This window comes from Salmo salar, chromosome ssa11, assembly GCF_905237065.1.
Source record: "Salmo salar chromosome ssa11, Ssal_v3.1, whole genome shotgun sequence".
NCBI classification, from domain to species: Eukaryota; Metazoa; Chordata; class Actinopteri; order Salmoniformes; family Salmonidae; genus Salmo; species Salmo salar.
In genome coordinates, this window is record NC_059452.1 from 24,183,758 (window position 1) to 24,201,421 (window position 17,664).

At 40.9% G+C, this 17,664-nt stretch overlaps 1 protein-coding gene across 1 annotated transcript; it reads left to right on the top strand.

Annotated features, from left to right (window-relative positions):
• The first annotated feature begins 9,406 nt into the window (after positions 1-9,406).
• On the top strand, positions 9,407-17,416 carry LOC106562311 (tryptophan 5-hydroxylase 1). Its single transcript, XM_014127106.2, has 11 exons — positions 9,407-9,627; positions 11,177-11,332; positions 11,957-12,149; positions 12,515-12,615; positions 13,177-13,244; positions 13,498-13,694; positions 13,883-14,018; positions 15,421-15,547; positions 15,662-15,757; positions 15,862-15,995; positions 16,131-17,416. Exons 1-11 carry the CDS (start codon positions 9,526-9,528, stop codon positions 16,303-16,305), a joined length of 1,485 nt encoding a protein of 494 aa, XP_013982581.1. The 5' UTR covers positions 9,407-9,525; the 3' UTR covers positions 16,306-17,416.
• The last annotated feature ends 248 nt before the right edge of the window (positions 17,417-17,664 follow it).

Below are 17,664 nucleotides of genomic sequence, written 5' to 3' on the forward strand. Positions count from 1 at the left end.
GTTTAATCTAACTGCTTAACTATTTATCTGTACATGGAATTGTATTTGTTGTTTTTTTTACAATTTTTTTTCTAATCTTTACAGGAAAATGCCACCGGCACTATCTGATGTTTGGAGACATTTCACTGCAGCTAATGTAGAAGGAAAAGCTGTGCCAAATCATATGTGAAGAATGCAACAAAGATGCATAATCATCTGGCCTAGTGCATAAAGTTCCCTCAGCGCTGACAACAAGCAACCTCTGATAAAAGTCCCTCTACTTCTATTCAAGGTGAATCAGACACCTTATCGATAGCAACAGCTCATGGTCCTCCTGGAATCAGAAGTTTTTTTGACTCAGTGGAGGAACGTAGTAAGAGAAATGCTGATGAAAGTCATGCTCGAGCTGTGTATTCAACTGGTTCACCTCTGATGCTCACAGGCAATGTGTATTGGAAGAGATTTCTGAATGTTCTTCACCCAGCATACACCCCTCCAACCAGACATGCTTTATCTACTCATTTGCTGGATGCAGAGTTCAAGTGAAGGTCAAGCAAATCATAGGGAAAGCAGACTGTATTGCAATCATCCATGATGGGTGGTCGAATGTTCATGGGCAGGAATAATTAACTACATCAGCTTCACCCCTCAACCAGTATTCTACAAGAGCACAGACAAGGGACAACAGACACAGCAGTCTCTACATTGCAGATGAGCTGAAGGCGGTCATCAATGACCTTGGACCACAGAAGGTATTTGCACTGGTGACAGACAATGCTGTGAACGTGAAGGCTGCTTGGTCTAAAGTGGAGGAGTCCTACCCTCACATCACACCCATTGGCTGTGCTGCTCATGCATTGAATCTGCTCCTCAAGGACATCATGGCACTGAAAACAAGGGATACACTCTACAAGAGAGCCAAGGAAATGGTTAGGTATGCGAAGGGTCATCAAGTTGTAGCAGCAATCTACCTCACCAAGCAAAGTGAGAAGAATAAAAGCACCACATTGAAGCTGCCCAGCAACACCCATTGGGGTGGTGTGGTCATCATGTTTGACAGTCTCCTGGAGGGGAAGGAGTCTCTCCAAGAAATGGCCATATCACAGTCTGCCAATATGGACAGCCCCATCAAGAGGATCCTCCTGGATGATGTATTTTGGGAGAGAGTGGTAAACAGCCTGAAACTCCTGAAACTTATAGCAGTAGCCATTGCACAGATTGAGGGAGACAATGCCATCCTGTCTGATGTTCAGACTCTGCTTGCAGATGTAAGTGAAGAAATCCGTACTGCCCTACCTACTTCACTGTTGCTCCAAGCAGAGGAAACTGCAGTTCTGAAATACATTAAAACGCGTGAAGACTTCTGCCTGAAGCCCATACATGCCACAGCGTACATGTTGGACCCCAAGTATGCTGTCAAGAGCATCCTGTCTGGTGCAGAGATCAACAAGGCCTATGGTGTCATCACTACCTCGTCACACCACCTTGGCCTGGATGAGGGCAAGGTTCTTGGAAGTCTGGCGAAGTACACTTCCAAGCAAGGGCTTTTTGATGGAGATGCAATATGGCAGTCGTGCCAACATATCTTATCAGCCACCTGGTGGAAGGGACTTTGTGGATCTGAGGCTCTTTCCCCTGTTGCCTCCGTCAGCCTCCAAATCCCACCAACATCAACCGCCTCAGAGCACAACTGGTCCTTGTTTGGGAACACACACACCAAAGCCCGCAACAGGCTGAGCAATACAAGGGTTGAAAAATTGGTGGCTATCAGGGAAAATTTGAGGCTTTTTGAGCCTGACAACGAGCCATCCTAAACAACGTTGAAAAGTGACTGTGAAGATGAGGCCACAGAGTATGATTTTTATTTCTATTGGAAGGATTTAATCATTTGCAATTATGTATACTTTTGATAAAGTAAAAGGTTTATGTTTCTGTCTCCATATGATATGGTAAATATATCCAATGCAAAAACATCTACATGTAAATGGTATCAATATTAATTTGCATATATTTCTGTTAATTCCCATATATTCCTGTTAATACCCACGGAAAGTTTCCACCTCTGAATATTTCCCAAAATGTGCAACCCTAATCCCGACGCCACTTGGGTACACTGCAGCATCCACCGAGAGCCTCTTGCTGCCAAGGGAATGCCTGACAGCTTGAAAGACGTTTTGGACACTACAGTGAAAATGGTTAACTTTGTTAAAGCAAGGCCCCTGAACTGTCGTGTAATTTCTGCTCTATGCAATGATATGGGCAGCGACCATGTAGCGCTTTTACAACATACAGAAGTGTGCTGGTTATCAAGGGGCAAAGTATTGACACGTTTTTTTTAATTGAGAGACGAGCTTAAAGTTTTCTTTACTGACAATCATTTCCACTTGTCTGACTGCTTGCATGATGATGAGTTTCTCACACGACTGGCCTATCTGGGTGATGTTTTTTCTCGCCTGAATGATCTGAATCTAGGATTACAGGGACTCTGCAGCTATATTCAATGTGCAGGACAAAATTGTGGCTATGATTAAGAAGTTGGAGCTTCTTAAGGACAACACACAGGTCTTTCCATCATTGTATGATTTTTTGTATGCAAATAAACTCAAGCTTACGGACAATGTCAAATGTCATATTGCGAAGCACCTGAGTGAGTTGGGTGCGCAATTACGCAGGTACTTTCCCGAAACGGATGACACAAACAAATTGATTCACTATATCCCTTTCATGCCCTGCCTCCAGTCCACTTACCGACATCTGAACAAGAGAGCCTCATCGAAATTGCAACAAGCGGTTCTGTGAAAATGTAATTTAATCAGAAGCCACTACCAGATTTCTGGATTGGGCTGCGCTCAGAGTATCCTGCCTTGGCAAATCAAGCTGTTAAGACACTGATGCCCTTTGCAACCACATACCTATGTGAGAGTGGATTCATGGCCCTCACTAGCATGAAAACTAAATACAGGCACAGACTGTGTGTGGAAAATGATTTAAGACTGAGACTCTCTCCAATACAACCCAACATTGCAGAGTTATGTGCATCCTTTCAAGCACACCCTTCTCATTAACCTGTGGTGAGTTATTCACAATTTTCAATGGACAAATAAGGTTTTTATATGTAAAATGGTTAAATAAAGAACAAAATTATTGATTATTATTAAATTATTATTTGTGCCCTGGTCCAATAAGAGCTCTTTGTCACTTCCCACGAGCTGGGTTGTGACAAAAACACACTCTCATTCTTATGTTTAATAAATGTATTGTATAGTGTGTGTGTGGTAGGCTTACAATGATGGCAAAAAACTAAATTTGAGAGTGCACTGACCCTGGTGCTAGAGGGGGTACGCAGCTGGAGGTTGAATGTTTGAAGGGGTACGGGATAATAAAAAGTTTGGGAACCACTGGTCTAGACAATATTTCCGTTTTAGTCAAGAGCTATGTACACTCCCCTATGTATTTATCTGGACAGTGAAGCTAAAACATTTAATTTGGCTCTACACTCCAGCATTTTGGATTTGAGATCAAATGTTTTATAAGGTATGAGGTGATAGTACAGAATGTCACATTTTATTTGGTGGTATTTTATATACATATCTGTTTACCCGTTTAGAAATGACAGCACTTTATGTCTCTAGTCCTCCCATTTGAAGGTGTCAGAAGTAATTGGGCAAATTACCCTTTTAGTGTATTAAATGTAGTCAAAGGTTTAGTATTTGGTCTCATTTTCCTAGCACGCAATGACTACATCAAGCTTGTGTCTACAAACTTGTTGGAAACATTTGCATTTTGTTTTGGTTGTGTTTCAGATTATTTTCTGCCCAATAGAAATGAATGATAAATAATGTAATAGGTCATTTTGGAGTCACTTTTATTGTAAATAAGAATATAAGATGTTCTTGAACACTTCTACATTAATGTGGATGCTACCATGATTATGGATAATCATGAAGGCATCATGAATAATGATGAGTGAGAGAGTTACAGATGCACGAAGATCATGCCCCCAAAACATGATATTTGGTATGATATTTATCATTATTCACACTAAGCACACATCAAATTCCACAAAATCAACATTTTGCAATGGCGATCTCATCTCAGTCTTGAATCCCATTAAAAACCTGTGGTTTGAATTGAAGAGGGCAGTCCATAAGCTCAGACAAAAGATATCAGGGATCTTGACGGATACTGTATGGAATAATGGTCTACGATCCTTCCCAATGTGTTCTCCAACATTTTAGAAAAAGGCTCAGTGCCGTTGTTCTAGTAAGGTGAGATATTGAAAACGGGCGTCAATAATTCTGACCCCTACCTTTTTGAGAAAAAAACTGATGACTTGTTAAACAAAATCACTTTCTCTGAGCAATTGTATTAGTATAAATAGTATAAATATCTATATTTTTTTGTCAATAATTTCAGACCCCATTGTATGTATTAAAATACCCTAAAATAAAAGGTATCATTTTCGACTGTCGCCTCAAATATAATATTTGATCTCAAATCCGAAATGCTTGAGTACTAAATTAAAAGTTTTATCTTCACTGTCCAAATACATACGTATGGGAGTGTATGTTCCATTGCTGTTTATTCTCATTCCATTTCTTCCATGCGTTGAATCATATTAAGGAAATGCATTAAGACATTTGAAATGGTGAGAGAATTGGTGCATGATTTTAATAACACACCTTAAACTAGAATTCAATTCTCATCTGTCATTATATACTGAGGCCAAATTGACTGAAAGGGTGCGAAGGAGTGTAGAGGGGAGAAAGTGGGGGTCAATGGGTAGCGATGAACAGGATCAGAGTCCAGTAATCCCCATGCAGCCCTTCCTAAAATGAGACTCTCTCAGCCCCTGGCTCGCTCTCATCATCCTCACCTTCTCAGACTGACTTCTCACATGGGCTAGGTTTTAGACAAGCTTGAGCTTTTCTGGAAAGTGAGTCTGGTTAACAGAGGGTCATTAAAGATGGGTGGGGGACCTATTGTACATCAAATGTGTTCCTTCAATAAAAACATCTGACAGAAGAAAAGAGAGGTTTGAGCAACCAGTCAATAAACAGATCTTCAAATACACTTTTCAATGCTTGGCAAAGATTCAAACAGACAAATATTTGAAACGTCTTCAGTGTGAAGGTCATGGTAGCCATGGAAGCTTCTCTGACATGGTTACTCATGGCTCAGCCTGGTTGTTGCCGATGTGGAAGAGAAGAGAGAGACACAGATTAAGTAAATCTCATGCTGTGCAATAATCCTGCTCTCCAATCTCAATGCATCTCAAAAGGCTCATCCCTTCAAGGTGCTAAACCAGGACATCACAGTTGTCTGAAATCTGGGTCTTGTCAATGTCAACTCATAATGTCACCATGCATTTATCACAAGGGTGTCTGTTGTCCACACAAAGACGTCAACGATTAAATCTGATTGCACCCTGACCCATCATTGCATTGTCAATAAAGGAGTCAAAATAGGCCCTTATTTCATTGGGCTTTATATTTTGATAGACTTAAATGTTGAACCAAAATCAACTTGCAGTAATCTATCCAGTCCAGACAAAGGTCCATGCAATTGAAAGACAAAATGAAACCTGATGCAAACCAATATGAGCGTAAATGAACTTGAATGAGGGGATAATGATGAATATGCTGTCTTGCATTATACCGGATACTGATCATTAGACTGTATGAAGATGGTCCAGGCTCCATGGCTACTTTAGAGAACATGAATACACACAAGGCTTCATAGTTCTATTGGCTGGAGTGTAGAGGGACTGAGCTCCATAACTACATTAGACATCATAGTGATGGATTTGACTCTGAATTGTGAGTACGTATATTTGAATGGGCCAGGTCTCATATTGAGTTTCCCACAGACAGGATGTGATGTTGTGAATGTGAATGTGGCTGCTGTTTCCTAAGGATAATTGACAGAAAAATGTGTGCTCTGTACATTACAAAATATACGTCAAATATGTCAGGCTGCTAATGGTAAACCTATTGGCTGGCAAAATGTGAAATTGTAAATTGTTTTATTATATTTATTTGCTAATAAAAAAAAGTGCAAGTGAGTTTGTCTTGTGTGAGAACCTAATCAGCTTAACAGTATACTATAGTAGGCTTCACACAAATATTTCCTATAACTAGAATAATTTCTGGGATATTACTGGTTTCCTGGCCTCATTACTGTACTTTTCCACAAACCACAAACTGAAGAGAGGTCAAACCATATCCATCCCCTCAGACTATCTATACTAATAAGGCTACACATGAAACCATGTCCTCATTCCTAGATAGACACCCAGCCTGATCCTCAGATCTCTGTATCCCCTCACTCACAGAGGAATTCCTAGATAGACACCGAGCCTAATCCTCAGATCTCTGTATCCCCTCCCTCACAGAGGTCCTAGAACTCTCGTTTAACACACACACACACACACACACACACACACACACACACACACACACACACACACACACACACACACACACACACACACACACACACACACACACACACACACACACACACACACACACACACACATATCCACCCAAATAGTGTGTAGCCTATAACTGTATACAGGCTTCATTGCACAGAACACTTCACACAACCAGTATTTAACTATTTTCCACTAATCCGGCTAAACCTGGCTCTTTTCCAATTCAGTTGGAGGTAGAAGTGAATTGGGGTGCTGAGTAGTCTCTTTGCACATGGTCTAATTAGATGGGTATTTGAGACGCACAAAGCAGCGCGTGGTCAGTCTTGTTTACCGGCAGACATGGCTAGCCTACGTCAGTCTCTCAGTCTAGTGACCGAGGAGTGGAGGTGGAGACAAAGACCAATAAAGCAGGAGCGGTTGCGTGAGAATGTCTGAATAAAAGATTAGTCATGTGTTGCATTTATTTTCCTAAAGGAAACCATCATTATTTGCACTTTTAATGCAATTACTAACGGTGTGAGCTTGTAAACACAAGAATTGCTCATAACATCCACATCATTATTATAATACGACCACTGTTCATTAACACGTTTATGATGTTGTACCAAGCTCCCTTAGGAACATAACGCCCCCGCTCCCTCGGGTTCGTCATACAGTAGCCTCACATGTGCGACTGGGTCCTGGAGTTTTTCAAGAAGTACAGTGCATTCGGAAAGTATTCAGACACCTTGAATTTTTCCACCTTTTGTTACATTACAGCCTTATTCTAAAATTGATTCAGTAGTTTTTTTCCTCATCAATCTACACACAATTCCCCATAATGACAAATCAAACAGGTTTTTAGATTTAAGAAAATATGTATTAAATATAAAAACGGAAATATCACGTTTTCATATGTTTTCAGACCCTTTACTCGGTACTTTGTTGAAGCACCTTTGACAGTGATTACAGCCTCGAATCTTCTTGGGTATGATGCTACAAGTGTGGCACAAGCTTGGGGATGTTCTCCCATTCCTCTCTGCAGATCCTCTCAAGGTCTGTCAGGTTGGATGGGGAATGTTGCTGCACAGCTATCTTCAGGTCTCTCCAGAGATGTTTGATCGTGTTCAAGTCCGAGTTCTGGCTGGGCCACTCAAGGACATTTAGAGACTTGTCCGGAAGCGATTCCTGCGTTGTCTTGGCTGTGTGATTAGGGTCGTTGTCCTGTTGGAAGGTGAACCTTCGCCCCAGTCCAAGGTCCTGAGTGCTCTGGAGCAGGTTTTCATCAAGGATCTCTCTGTTCTTTGCTTCGTTCATCTTTGCCTTTACCCTGACTAGTCTCCCAGTCCCTGCCTCTGAAAAACATCCCCACAATATGATGCTGCCACCACCATGCTTCACCGTAGGGATGGTGCTACAGTAGGTTTCCTCCAGATGTGACGTTTGGCATTCAGGGAAAAGAGTTCAATCTTGGTTTCATCAAACCAGAGAATATTGTTTCTCATGGTCTTGGCAAACTCCAAGTGGGCTGTCATGTGCCTTTTACTAAGGAGTGGCTTCCGTCTGGCCACTCTACCATAAAGGCCTGATTGGTGGAGTGCTGCAGAGATGGTTGTCCTTCTGGAAGGTTCTCCCATTTCCACAGAGGAACTCTAGAGCTCTGTCATAGTGACCATCGGGTTCTTGGTCACCTCCCTGACCAAGGCCTTTCTCCCCCGATTGCTCAGTTTGGATGGGCGGCCCGCTCTAGGAAGAGTCTTGGTGGTTCCAAACTTCTTCCATTTAAGAATGACGTAGGCCACTGTGTTCTTGGGGACCTTCAATACTGCAGACATTTTTTGGTACCCTTCCCCAGATCTGTGCCTCGACACAATCCTGTCTCAAAGCTCTACGGACAATTCCTTCAACCTCATGGCTTGGTTTTTTTCTCTAACATGCACTATCAACTGTGGGACCTGATATAGACAAGTATGTGCCTTCCCAAATCATGTCCAATCAATTGAATTTACCACAGGTGGACTCCAATCAAGTTGTAGAAACATCTCAAGGATGATCAATGGAAACAGGATGCACCTGAGCTCAATTTCGAGTCTCATAGCAAAGAGTCTGAATACTTATGTAAATAAAGTATTTTTAAAATGTTTTTTTTTATAAATGTGCAACAATTTCTAAAAATTGTTTTCGCTTTTTCATTATGGGGTATTGTGTGTAGATTGCTGAGGATTTGTTTTTGTTTTATCCTTTTTAGAATAAGACTGTAAAGTAAAAAAAAGTGGAAAAAGTCAAGTGGTCTGAATACTTTCCGAAGGGACTGTATAGGCCTAAACTGCGATGGGAAGCGAGGCAGGAGTATCTGTCACCACTATTTAATATACTCTTAGTTACATTCAGGTTTGGTCTTTTCTGTGGCCTTTACTCAGCAGGTGTCTTTCAAAACGTTCTCTAACCACACTCAAAAGAGAACAAGAGGAATACTACAATGACTAATTGTATACCAAACAAATGTAAAAATGTCAAGGTCTACAACAGGTCATGTTTTGTGTGTGCGGTATAGATAGATCTCTTATTTTGGAAGCCGCAAAACCGTCCAGAAGGGGGGAACTGTCCATTACGCTGTCGTGCTGAATTTATTATAGGGATGAGTAGTTGGGATTGTGTTGTTGAACATTTAGTTTATGTATAGTATGTGATGACATCGATATAAAAATCCTTAGACGTGGGATGTTTTGTTGTTGGTGTAGGCTGTATGATAGGCTTACATTTCCCTCGTGGCAATTAGCAAGCAGTCACAACTACACCAACAGTACCTCATTATTAATGTCTACTGATTCCCTCCATGAAAGTGAATATTTTGTAATCATCAGTGTGTGACATTAATGGGAGATTAGTTGTATAACCATTACCATGTTACATTTAGGCATATAGTGGTGATATTTTCCGCGTCGTCCTGACTCGTGCCCTCCACCCCCTCCCCCCACCCCATCCCCACCCCCTCCTTCCACTCAGTGTTCATAAATACTGAGGCGCCTTGTGCTTTGAGTGAGAGACTCATAGGTATATCATAGCAGTTACAGCAGCAGTGGACTGCCTTACTTATTCTCACTCAAACATTTCAATCAAAGGACTTTGACATGTATTCAAACAAGATTGACGGGCCGCGCAGAGGAAGGTCTTTCGACTCTATGAGTTCTTCATTGCACACTTGTTACGAGGAAAAGCAACTGAATAATGAGGTAAGTTATATTTATATTGTAAGTAAATAATAACTGGCTAAACTAAACATTTTTTTTCATGGAACAATACAAATGAACAGTTATTTTACGTTGAATTGTGACTTGTATTTAGGTGTCATTAATAAGCTTTTGGCAAAGGTTTGAATAATCAAACATGAAGCATTTTACTTTTGACTTCAATTATCTCAATTATCAAACATAAAGGATTTACTTTTGTTGCGCCAATCTGTAATCTTACCCTCCACTTCATTAGTTCATTTATTTTCTGTTCCCATCAGAGTTTTCCACTCCCCTCTAGATTAGGTTTAGCTATGGCTCTTTAGGTGTGCCATAAGCCACCGAAATCTGGAGACAAATGTGATGCGTAGCCTACGTAATACAATAAGGAGGTCATTGTAATATAAATTAGAATAAAGTGAAATAAAGGAGCTCGCAGTCATAACTTTAAAGAATGCTTATGCCTCAGATCTTTGCAGACATCAGACTAGGTAAAATAAGTTATTTGTCTGCGTTCACAACGAGCCACTGCATCTTGACTAAGGCATATCATTGACATATACACTAAAACCACGCACGTAATTGATAAGCATTTGCAAGTTTGTGTACAACATGTTGATTTTAATTGTATTTCCTGTCAGTAAATATACATTTAATTTAGATTAATTAGCCTATTCCAAAAATGCTTCAAATATTCTGATGATCGACAAAGACATTTGGCATCAACTGAAATCAAACCGACAAAATCAACAATTTGAACACCTAAAGATGATAAGAGAATACGTCCAGGATATGTTACCTTGATGGATTTATTGCTGCGCTGAAAGTAGCCATCTATAATCCCGAGTTGGATTTGGATTGGAGAGCGCTATCATTCGTCACCAAATGCGATTACTGCTGCAGATCTCTTTACAATGAGACAGACACAACTCAGCATTGCCAAAATAAATGTTGCCTACCGGAACAAAATTCGACAGTTTAACGCTTCCAATCTATAGGCTAATGAAATGTGTGGCAAATATTTAGACCTAACAATATTAGTCTAATTGATGATCTTATTAGTTTGTCCCTATACTTTATTTGCCGTCCCAGTTTTAAAGTTGCGTCTGCGCGCAGCCAAGTGTTGTCGCTGTCCAGTGCTGAAATCTCGAAGCCTGATTAGGTGGAGTATTTAGTTTGCGTTCAGCTGCAGTGAATACTGTGATTGTTTACTCTTAATTTACACGTTGGGGGCTTTGGTTGTGTAAATACATTGTTTGATTTAGTTGCCCTTTCTTTGTGAGGCTGGCAAACTCTTTTTCAAATACGGCTATTACGCACAGGATATTGAACAAATCCGTATGACTATCAGTCCATCTAAAACGCAGCTTGTCCTTTCAAAGAAATTGTCATCGGAGGTGATGTGCTTTTCCAAAACAATTAACTTCCTGTTCAACCTTGATAAATGGTGTATTATAGCACAAAACACTGCTAAATCCTTACTTTCCACAAAAAGGCCGAGCCAGCTCCGAGGTTTTTCTTCATAAATATTTTACCTCTCTTTTGCCAACAGATGAAAAAATGTACATTCAGCAAGATCGACGAGAACAAGGACAACAAGAGTTTATCTTGGGAGAATGGTCGCTCTTTGGAAAAGGGTCGCACTGCCATCGCCTTCTCCCTCAAGAATGAAGTTGGCGGGCTCGTTAAGGCACTAAAACTTTTTCAAGTAAGGTTGAATATTTTAAAGTAGGCTATCACATACCAAACGGGTGATGGTAGATACCAGTGTTGGGAAGTAGTGAACTACATGTAGTTCCACTAGTAATTTAACTGCATTTTGCAGTAGTTTGGTGGTAGTTGACCTCAATTAAAATCTTGGTAGTTTTCAGTACCTTTTGGTGCATGTAGCGGTGTAGCTAAACACTGGAACTACAGACTACTTTTTTTGTTGCAAAAAATAAAATATGGGTGATGTAGGAAATCAGTTCCTTAATTTGTCAGCATTGGACTTGCCTAATTCTCACTTGAAACATAGTTTTTGTGTTTAATAGGCCAAATTACACATTCTGATAACATCTGACTCCAAAGTGATCTGTTCATGCAACTTGTAGTCTATGACATTTCAAATGTTGATATGATCAATTATCAAGAAGTAGTTTGGATGTAGTAACTTTAGTTAATTAAACTATATTTTTCTTAAGGGTAGCTTTAGTGGAGCTTAACTTCCTCCTGTGTGAAGTAATTTGTAGCTTTGTAAACTATTTTTTCAGAGTAACTTCCCCAACACTGGTAGAGACATTATCATGTACATCTACATAACTTAAATGTCTTGTTATATAATCATCACCAGGAGAACCACGTCAACCTTGTTCACATCGAGTCCCGAAAATCGAGGCGGCGTGGCTCAGAGTTTGAGATCTTTGTTGACTGTGACAGCAGCCACGAGCAACTCAAGGAGCTCACTGAGCTGCTACATAAGCACGCCGCCAACGTAGTTGATATGGACCATGACCAACCTGACAATTCCAGCCTGCCTGAAGAAGGTAGGCCTAGCTGCTACTTTTGAAATGATTTCAGATTCCCTAAAGTCTAGCCGGGTAGGCCTATTACCTATTACCAGACTAATTACCGCTGCGTGTAGCGAAAGAGAGACTTTCGGATTGTTGTATGAGGTTACTAAACGGTCAGTGCTATCCGGAATCCTTGGGACGTCCCTACCCCAATCCCTAACCTTAACCCCTATCCTTACCCGAACCATAACCATATCCCTTACCTATCCATAACCATAACCATTTTAGATATAAACTTCAGTGGGGTAAGGATGTCCCAAGGATCCCGGATAGCCCTGGACATTACTAAAATCTAGTGTAGAGACCATCCCAGATCATCCCATGTTTTTTTGTTTCAGACACTGAAGATTTTCCCTGGTTCCCAAAGACAATCTCGGACCTGGACATGTGTGCTAACCGTGTCTTGATGTATGGCTTAGACCTGGATGCTGATCACCCAGTAGGCATACCTTCTAATATGCTCTGGTCAATTATGTTCCATTCTAGTTGCAAGCCTGTCTGACCATAGATATCCTATAATTATTTGTAAAATATTATTTTTAATGAGTGTGGCAGTCACGCTCCTTTTGTAGTTATTGAGCTTTTATTGAAGAGATAGAACACTGTTGGAAAGACAGGGAAGACAGAGAAGACAGGGAAGATAGGGGGAGTCAAATGGCAATGGGCCTGATTTGAATCCATGCTGACTCTGGTATACATGTGTGCCAGGGTCAGCGGCCTAGACCGCTAGACCACCGTAGGCCACGAGATATCCTATAATTCATAATATAGGATTTCTATGTCTCAGACTCTCACTGACCGACTGAAACAGGAGGCGCACTTGTGACAATGGTACAACTATCAAAGCCAGTTAGAGCTACACTGACTGTATTAGAGTGGCAGATGGAGGATTAGACTAATACTTATATTGTGATAAGCGGCACACTTACGGAATAGCCACTCAGTAAGTCAGCGCATGAGTTGCTGTCACACATCAATTACTTATCTTTTCTGTCTGCAGGGCTTCAAGGACAACGTCTACCGCAAAAGAAGGAAACACTTTGCTGATCTTGCCATGAGCTACAAACAGTAGGTCATATTATCATGCTATGTGAAAACTGATTTGGAAAGCTATGACACTATGTGTATTTAATACTTCAATGTCCTAATGCATACAGGTATAGTTAGACATTTCCACTGTATTTAAGAAAAAGGTAACCTTTATTTAACTAGGCAAATTTGTTAAGAACAAATTCTTATTTACAATGATGGCCTACAGCATCATTGTAGCGCTACTCTCTTTCATTATCTTTCTTTCTCTCTCTTTCTCCCTCTCTTTTAGTGGGGAACCAATTCCGCATATTGAGTTCACAGAGGAGGAGGTGAAGACATGGGGTGTGGTCTATCGGGAGCTCAATAAGCTGTATCCAACCCATGCTTGCCGGGAGTACCTGAAGAACCTGCCACTGCTCTCCAAGCACTGTGACTGCAGGGAGGACAACATCCCCCAGCTGGAAGATGTGTCACACTTCCTCAGAGGTGAGACAGGCAGAGTCTGCCGCTGTACGTGACACCACACAGTCTCATTCAGTCTGATGCTCAGGTTTATCAGCATAATGAAGGCTATTGTAAAATGAAGAGTGTGGATTAAGGGGTATCAAATTAGATGTTGCTGAATGCGTTGTGGCCTTTTACATGAGTAAAAACGTGTGTGTGTGTTTCATCAGAACGCACAGGCTTTATCATTCGGCCCGTGGCAGGTTACCTCTCCCCACGAGACTTTCTGGCAGGTTTGGCTTTCCGGGTTTTCCACTGCACTCAGTATGTTCGCCACAGCTCTGACCCTCTCTACACACCTGAGCCGTAAGTACCCCTTGACACGTTACATTAATAAGGAGAAGTTGGTCTTGGCAAATGTTAATTTACTTTCATTGTTGAACACATCCATCTGATGTTAAGTATATTAGTGTGATGTTCATAGTCACATAAACATAGCAGTATGTCACCATACCAAAAATCATCATAAAGGAACATAGAGTATCATTCCATATAAAGAGCCTGTATTTCATTGAACAAGCCTGGTCTGTCACATCCCTAAGCAAACTTAACTCTTCCGGCTGATTGCAACTCAAAAGGACATTTTCCACAGCTACAGTCCAGTATGAGATAGGTACTCAAAGGTGCTTCTGCATACATAATCATTCAAATCAAATCCTATTTTATTGGTCACATACACATGGTTAGCAGATGTTACTGTGAGTGTAGCGAAATGCTTGTGCTTCTAGTTCCGACAGTGCAGCAATATCTAACAAGTAATATCTAACAATTCCACATCAAATACCTAATGGAATACGGAATGGAATGGAACAAGAATATATAAATATATGGATGAGCAATGACAGAGCGGCATAGGCAAAGATGGAATAGATAGTATAGAATACAGCATATACATATGAGATGAGTAATGCAAGATATGTAAACAGTATTAAAGTGGTATTATTAAAGTGACTAGTGTTCCATTTATTAGAGAAGCCACTGATTTCAAGTCTGTATGTAGGTAGGCAGCTGTCTCTCTGTGCTAGTGATGGCTGTTTAACAGTGTGATGGCCTTGAGATAGAAGCTGTTTTTTAGTCTCTCGGTCCCAGCATTGATGCACCTGTACTGATATCGCCTTCTGGATGATAGCGCGGTGAACAGGCAGTAGCTCGAGTGGTTGTTGTCCTTGATGATCTTTTTGGCCTTCTTGTGACATTGGGTGCTGTAGGTGTCCTGGAGGGCAGGCAGGTAGTTTGCCCCCGGTGATGCATTGTGCAGACCGCACCACCCTCTGGAGAGCCCTGCGGTTGTGGGCGGTGCAGTTGCCATGCCAGGTGGTGATACAGCCCGACAGGATGCTCTCAATTGTGCATCTGTAAAAGTTTGTGAGGTTTACAGGTGACAAGACAAATTTCTTCAACCTCCTGAGCTTGAAGAGGCACTGTTTTGCCTTCTTCACCACACTGTCTGTGTGAGTAGACCATTTCAGTTTTTCAGTGATGTGTACGCCGAGGAACTTAAAACTTTCCACCTTCTCCACTACTGTCCCGTCAATGTGGATAGGGGGGTGCTCCCTCTGCTGTTTCCTGAAGTCCACGATTCATTGATTGTTTCAAAAATCAAAATGGAAGAACACTTGGTTACACTGTCACAAAGTTGCACATATCTGCCCACAAGCTTAACAATCCACATACTGTATGTATGTGTGTGTTTATGTGTGAATTACAGAGACACATGTCATGAGCTGTTGGGTCATGTCCCTCTGCTGGCGGAGCCTAGTTTTGCCCAGTTCTCCCAGGAGATAGGTCTGGCTTCTCTGGGGGCCTCAGATGAGTCTGTCCAGACGCTGGCCACCGTAAGTGCTGTTTCCATGATACAAATATCCAAACACCGTGCTTGAATTGAACTGTTTTTCTTGTCTAACTGAGATATTTAAACGTTGTTGGCTTTTTGTGTTTTTGTTTTACAGTGTTACTTTTTCACAGTAGAGTTTGGCCTGTGTAAACAGGAGGGAAAGATGAGAGCCTACGGCGCAGGACTTCTCTCTTCTATCAGTGAGCTGAAAGTAAAAGCATTTAATATTCATATTCATATTCAAACACCATTTAAAGCGTAAAAACACCATCTGATGCAAAGGAAGAATCCTAAGATACTTTTTCCCTCATACAGCATGCACTCTCTGGCAATGCAAAGATCATGCCCTTTGACCCCAAAGTCACCTGCAAGCAGGAGTGCATTATCACTACATTCCAAGATGTCTACTTTGTGTCAGAGAGCTTTGAAGAGGCCAAAGTCAAGATGAGGTAGGTTGTTCATGACGTTGAATTCTTGGCTGTTCTGTGGGAAAATAAACTGTTAATGGGCTAATAAAATATTCTTTCACCTTTCCAAACCTGGGCTGTGTTGTGTTTTGTCATCATCTGTTCTTATGCACACAGAGAGTTTGCCAAGACCATCAAGCGTCCATTTACAGTGAGGTACAACCCCTACACCCACAGTGTGGACGTGCTGAAGGACACATCCAGTATCAACAGCATGGTGGAGGATCTGAGACATGAACTGGACATCGTGGGCGACGCCCTACAGCGCCTTAACAAACACTACGCTGTCTGACCTGCCTGCCTGGCCCTCATACTTGACATGGGTTGCAAAATTCTGGTAACTTTCCCAACATTTACAGGTAGTCCAGAAATCCCGGTTGGAGGATTAACAGAATAAGGAGGGAATAAGCAAGATACCTGATATCCTCCAACCAGGATTTTTGGAAAACATGGGAATTTTTGGAAATGTTACAACCATATACCTGACACAGCCCTGTACTGCTGTCTGTAGTTGTCTACCACCTGATCCTTACCAAGCAGCTCACTGCTTTAATCCTACTCACTGATATCCCCAACCAGCCTTTTACCTACAAAATAAATGATAACTCTTAAAATTCTAACTTTATATTCTCTTCATTAAATTATTAGCCAGTAGTTTACTTTGAAATTCAATACATTTTTGAGTTTGTCATTTGAATAATGATATTGACTAAGGATGATTAGAATGTGACCGAAACTGACCTTTCCTTGGCTCTTGCTTATAATTACTAATATTCTATTGTTTTTTATATACTGTATTTCTTTTCTATTGAAAGTTCTATGTTAGTGCAACAGGAGTCTTATAGATATTGTATTGTACTCTATTGGCATACGCCGTTTCAATAAATGTGTGAATGTCCTAGTGTGGATGTAAAGTTACATGCTTGTGTGTATAGTGATTGACAGTCTGTGTACATGTATTATCACATTGCACAGAGCATAGAAATATGGTAGTATTATAAGATTGATTGTGTGTGTGTGTGTGTGTGTGTGTGTGTGTGTGTGTGTGTGTGTGTGTGTGTGTGTGTGTGTGTGTGTGTGTGTGTGTGTGTGTGTGTGTGTGTGTGTGTGTGTGTGTGTGTGTGTGTGTGTGTGTACCTTATCGGCCTTCTGCTGCTGTTGACCTCCAGCGGTCTATTTCGCATAAGATGTTCAAGGAAGGAATTTATGTGCATGTATTAGTGTTTGGATGATGACATGAATGTACTTCTATTGAAAAATAATTTGTGTAAATAGATCCCTGGTAAACCAATCCTTGCATTGGGAAGTGTGTGTCTGCATTCTGGGCGTCTAGTTATAGGGAAATATTTACAGTAGTTGCTTTGTTCTGTTTTTCTTCTCATTAAATGTACTCTATGTTCACACACTGTGTTATACTATGTGCTAAAATTATAATGATTGCTAATAATTACTAATCATCATAATTCAAATTTCCTTAGCGAACACATAAAAAGCTAGCCACATCCAGCTACCCACATCCAGCCACATTCAGGAGGATATATGTAAAAGCAACATGTAAAGGAGGATGTTTCATGAGCTGAACAAAAATATCCCAGAAATGTTCCACACACACAAAGCTTATTTCTCTCAAATTTTGTGCACAAATTTGTTT

What these genes read in the sequence shown, in the direction of transcription:
- LOC106562311 (XM_014127106.2), top strand. Translation starts at nt 9,526, where the DNA reads ATGTATTCAAACAAGATTGACGGGCCGCGCAGAGGAAGGTCTTTCGAC. An exon ending in AAAAGCAACTGAATAATGAG is followed by an intron (nt 9,628 to 11,176) that starts GTAAGTTATATT and finishes TTTTGCCAACAG; the next exon opens with ATGAAAAAATGTACATTCAG. An exon ending in TGTGTCACACTTCCTCAGAG is followed by an intron (nt 13,695 to 13,882) that starts GTGAGACAGGCA and finishes GTGTTTCATCAG; the next exon opens with AACGCACAGGCTTTATCATT.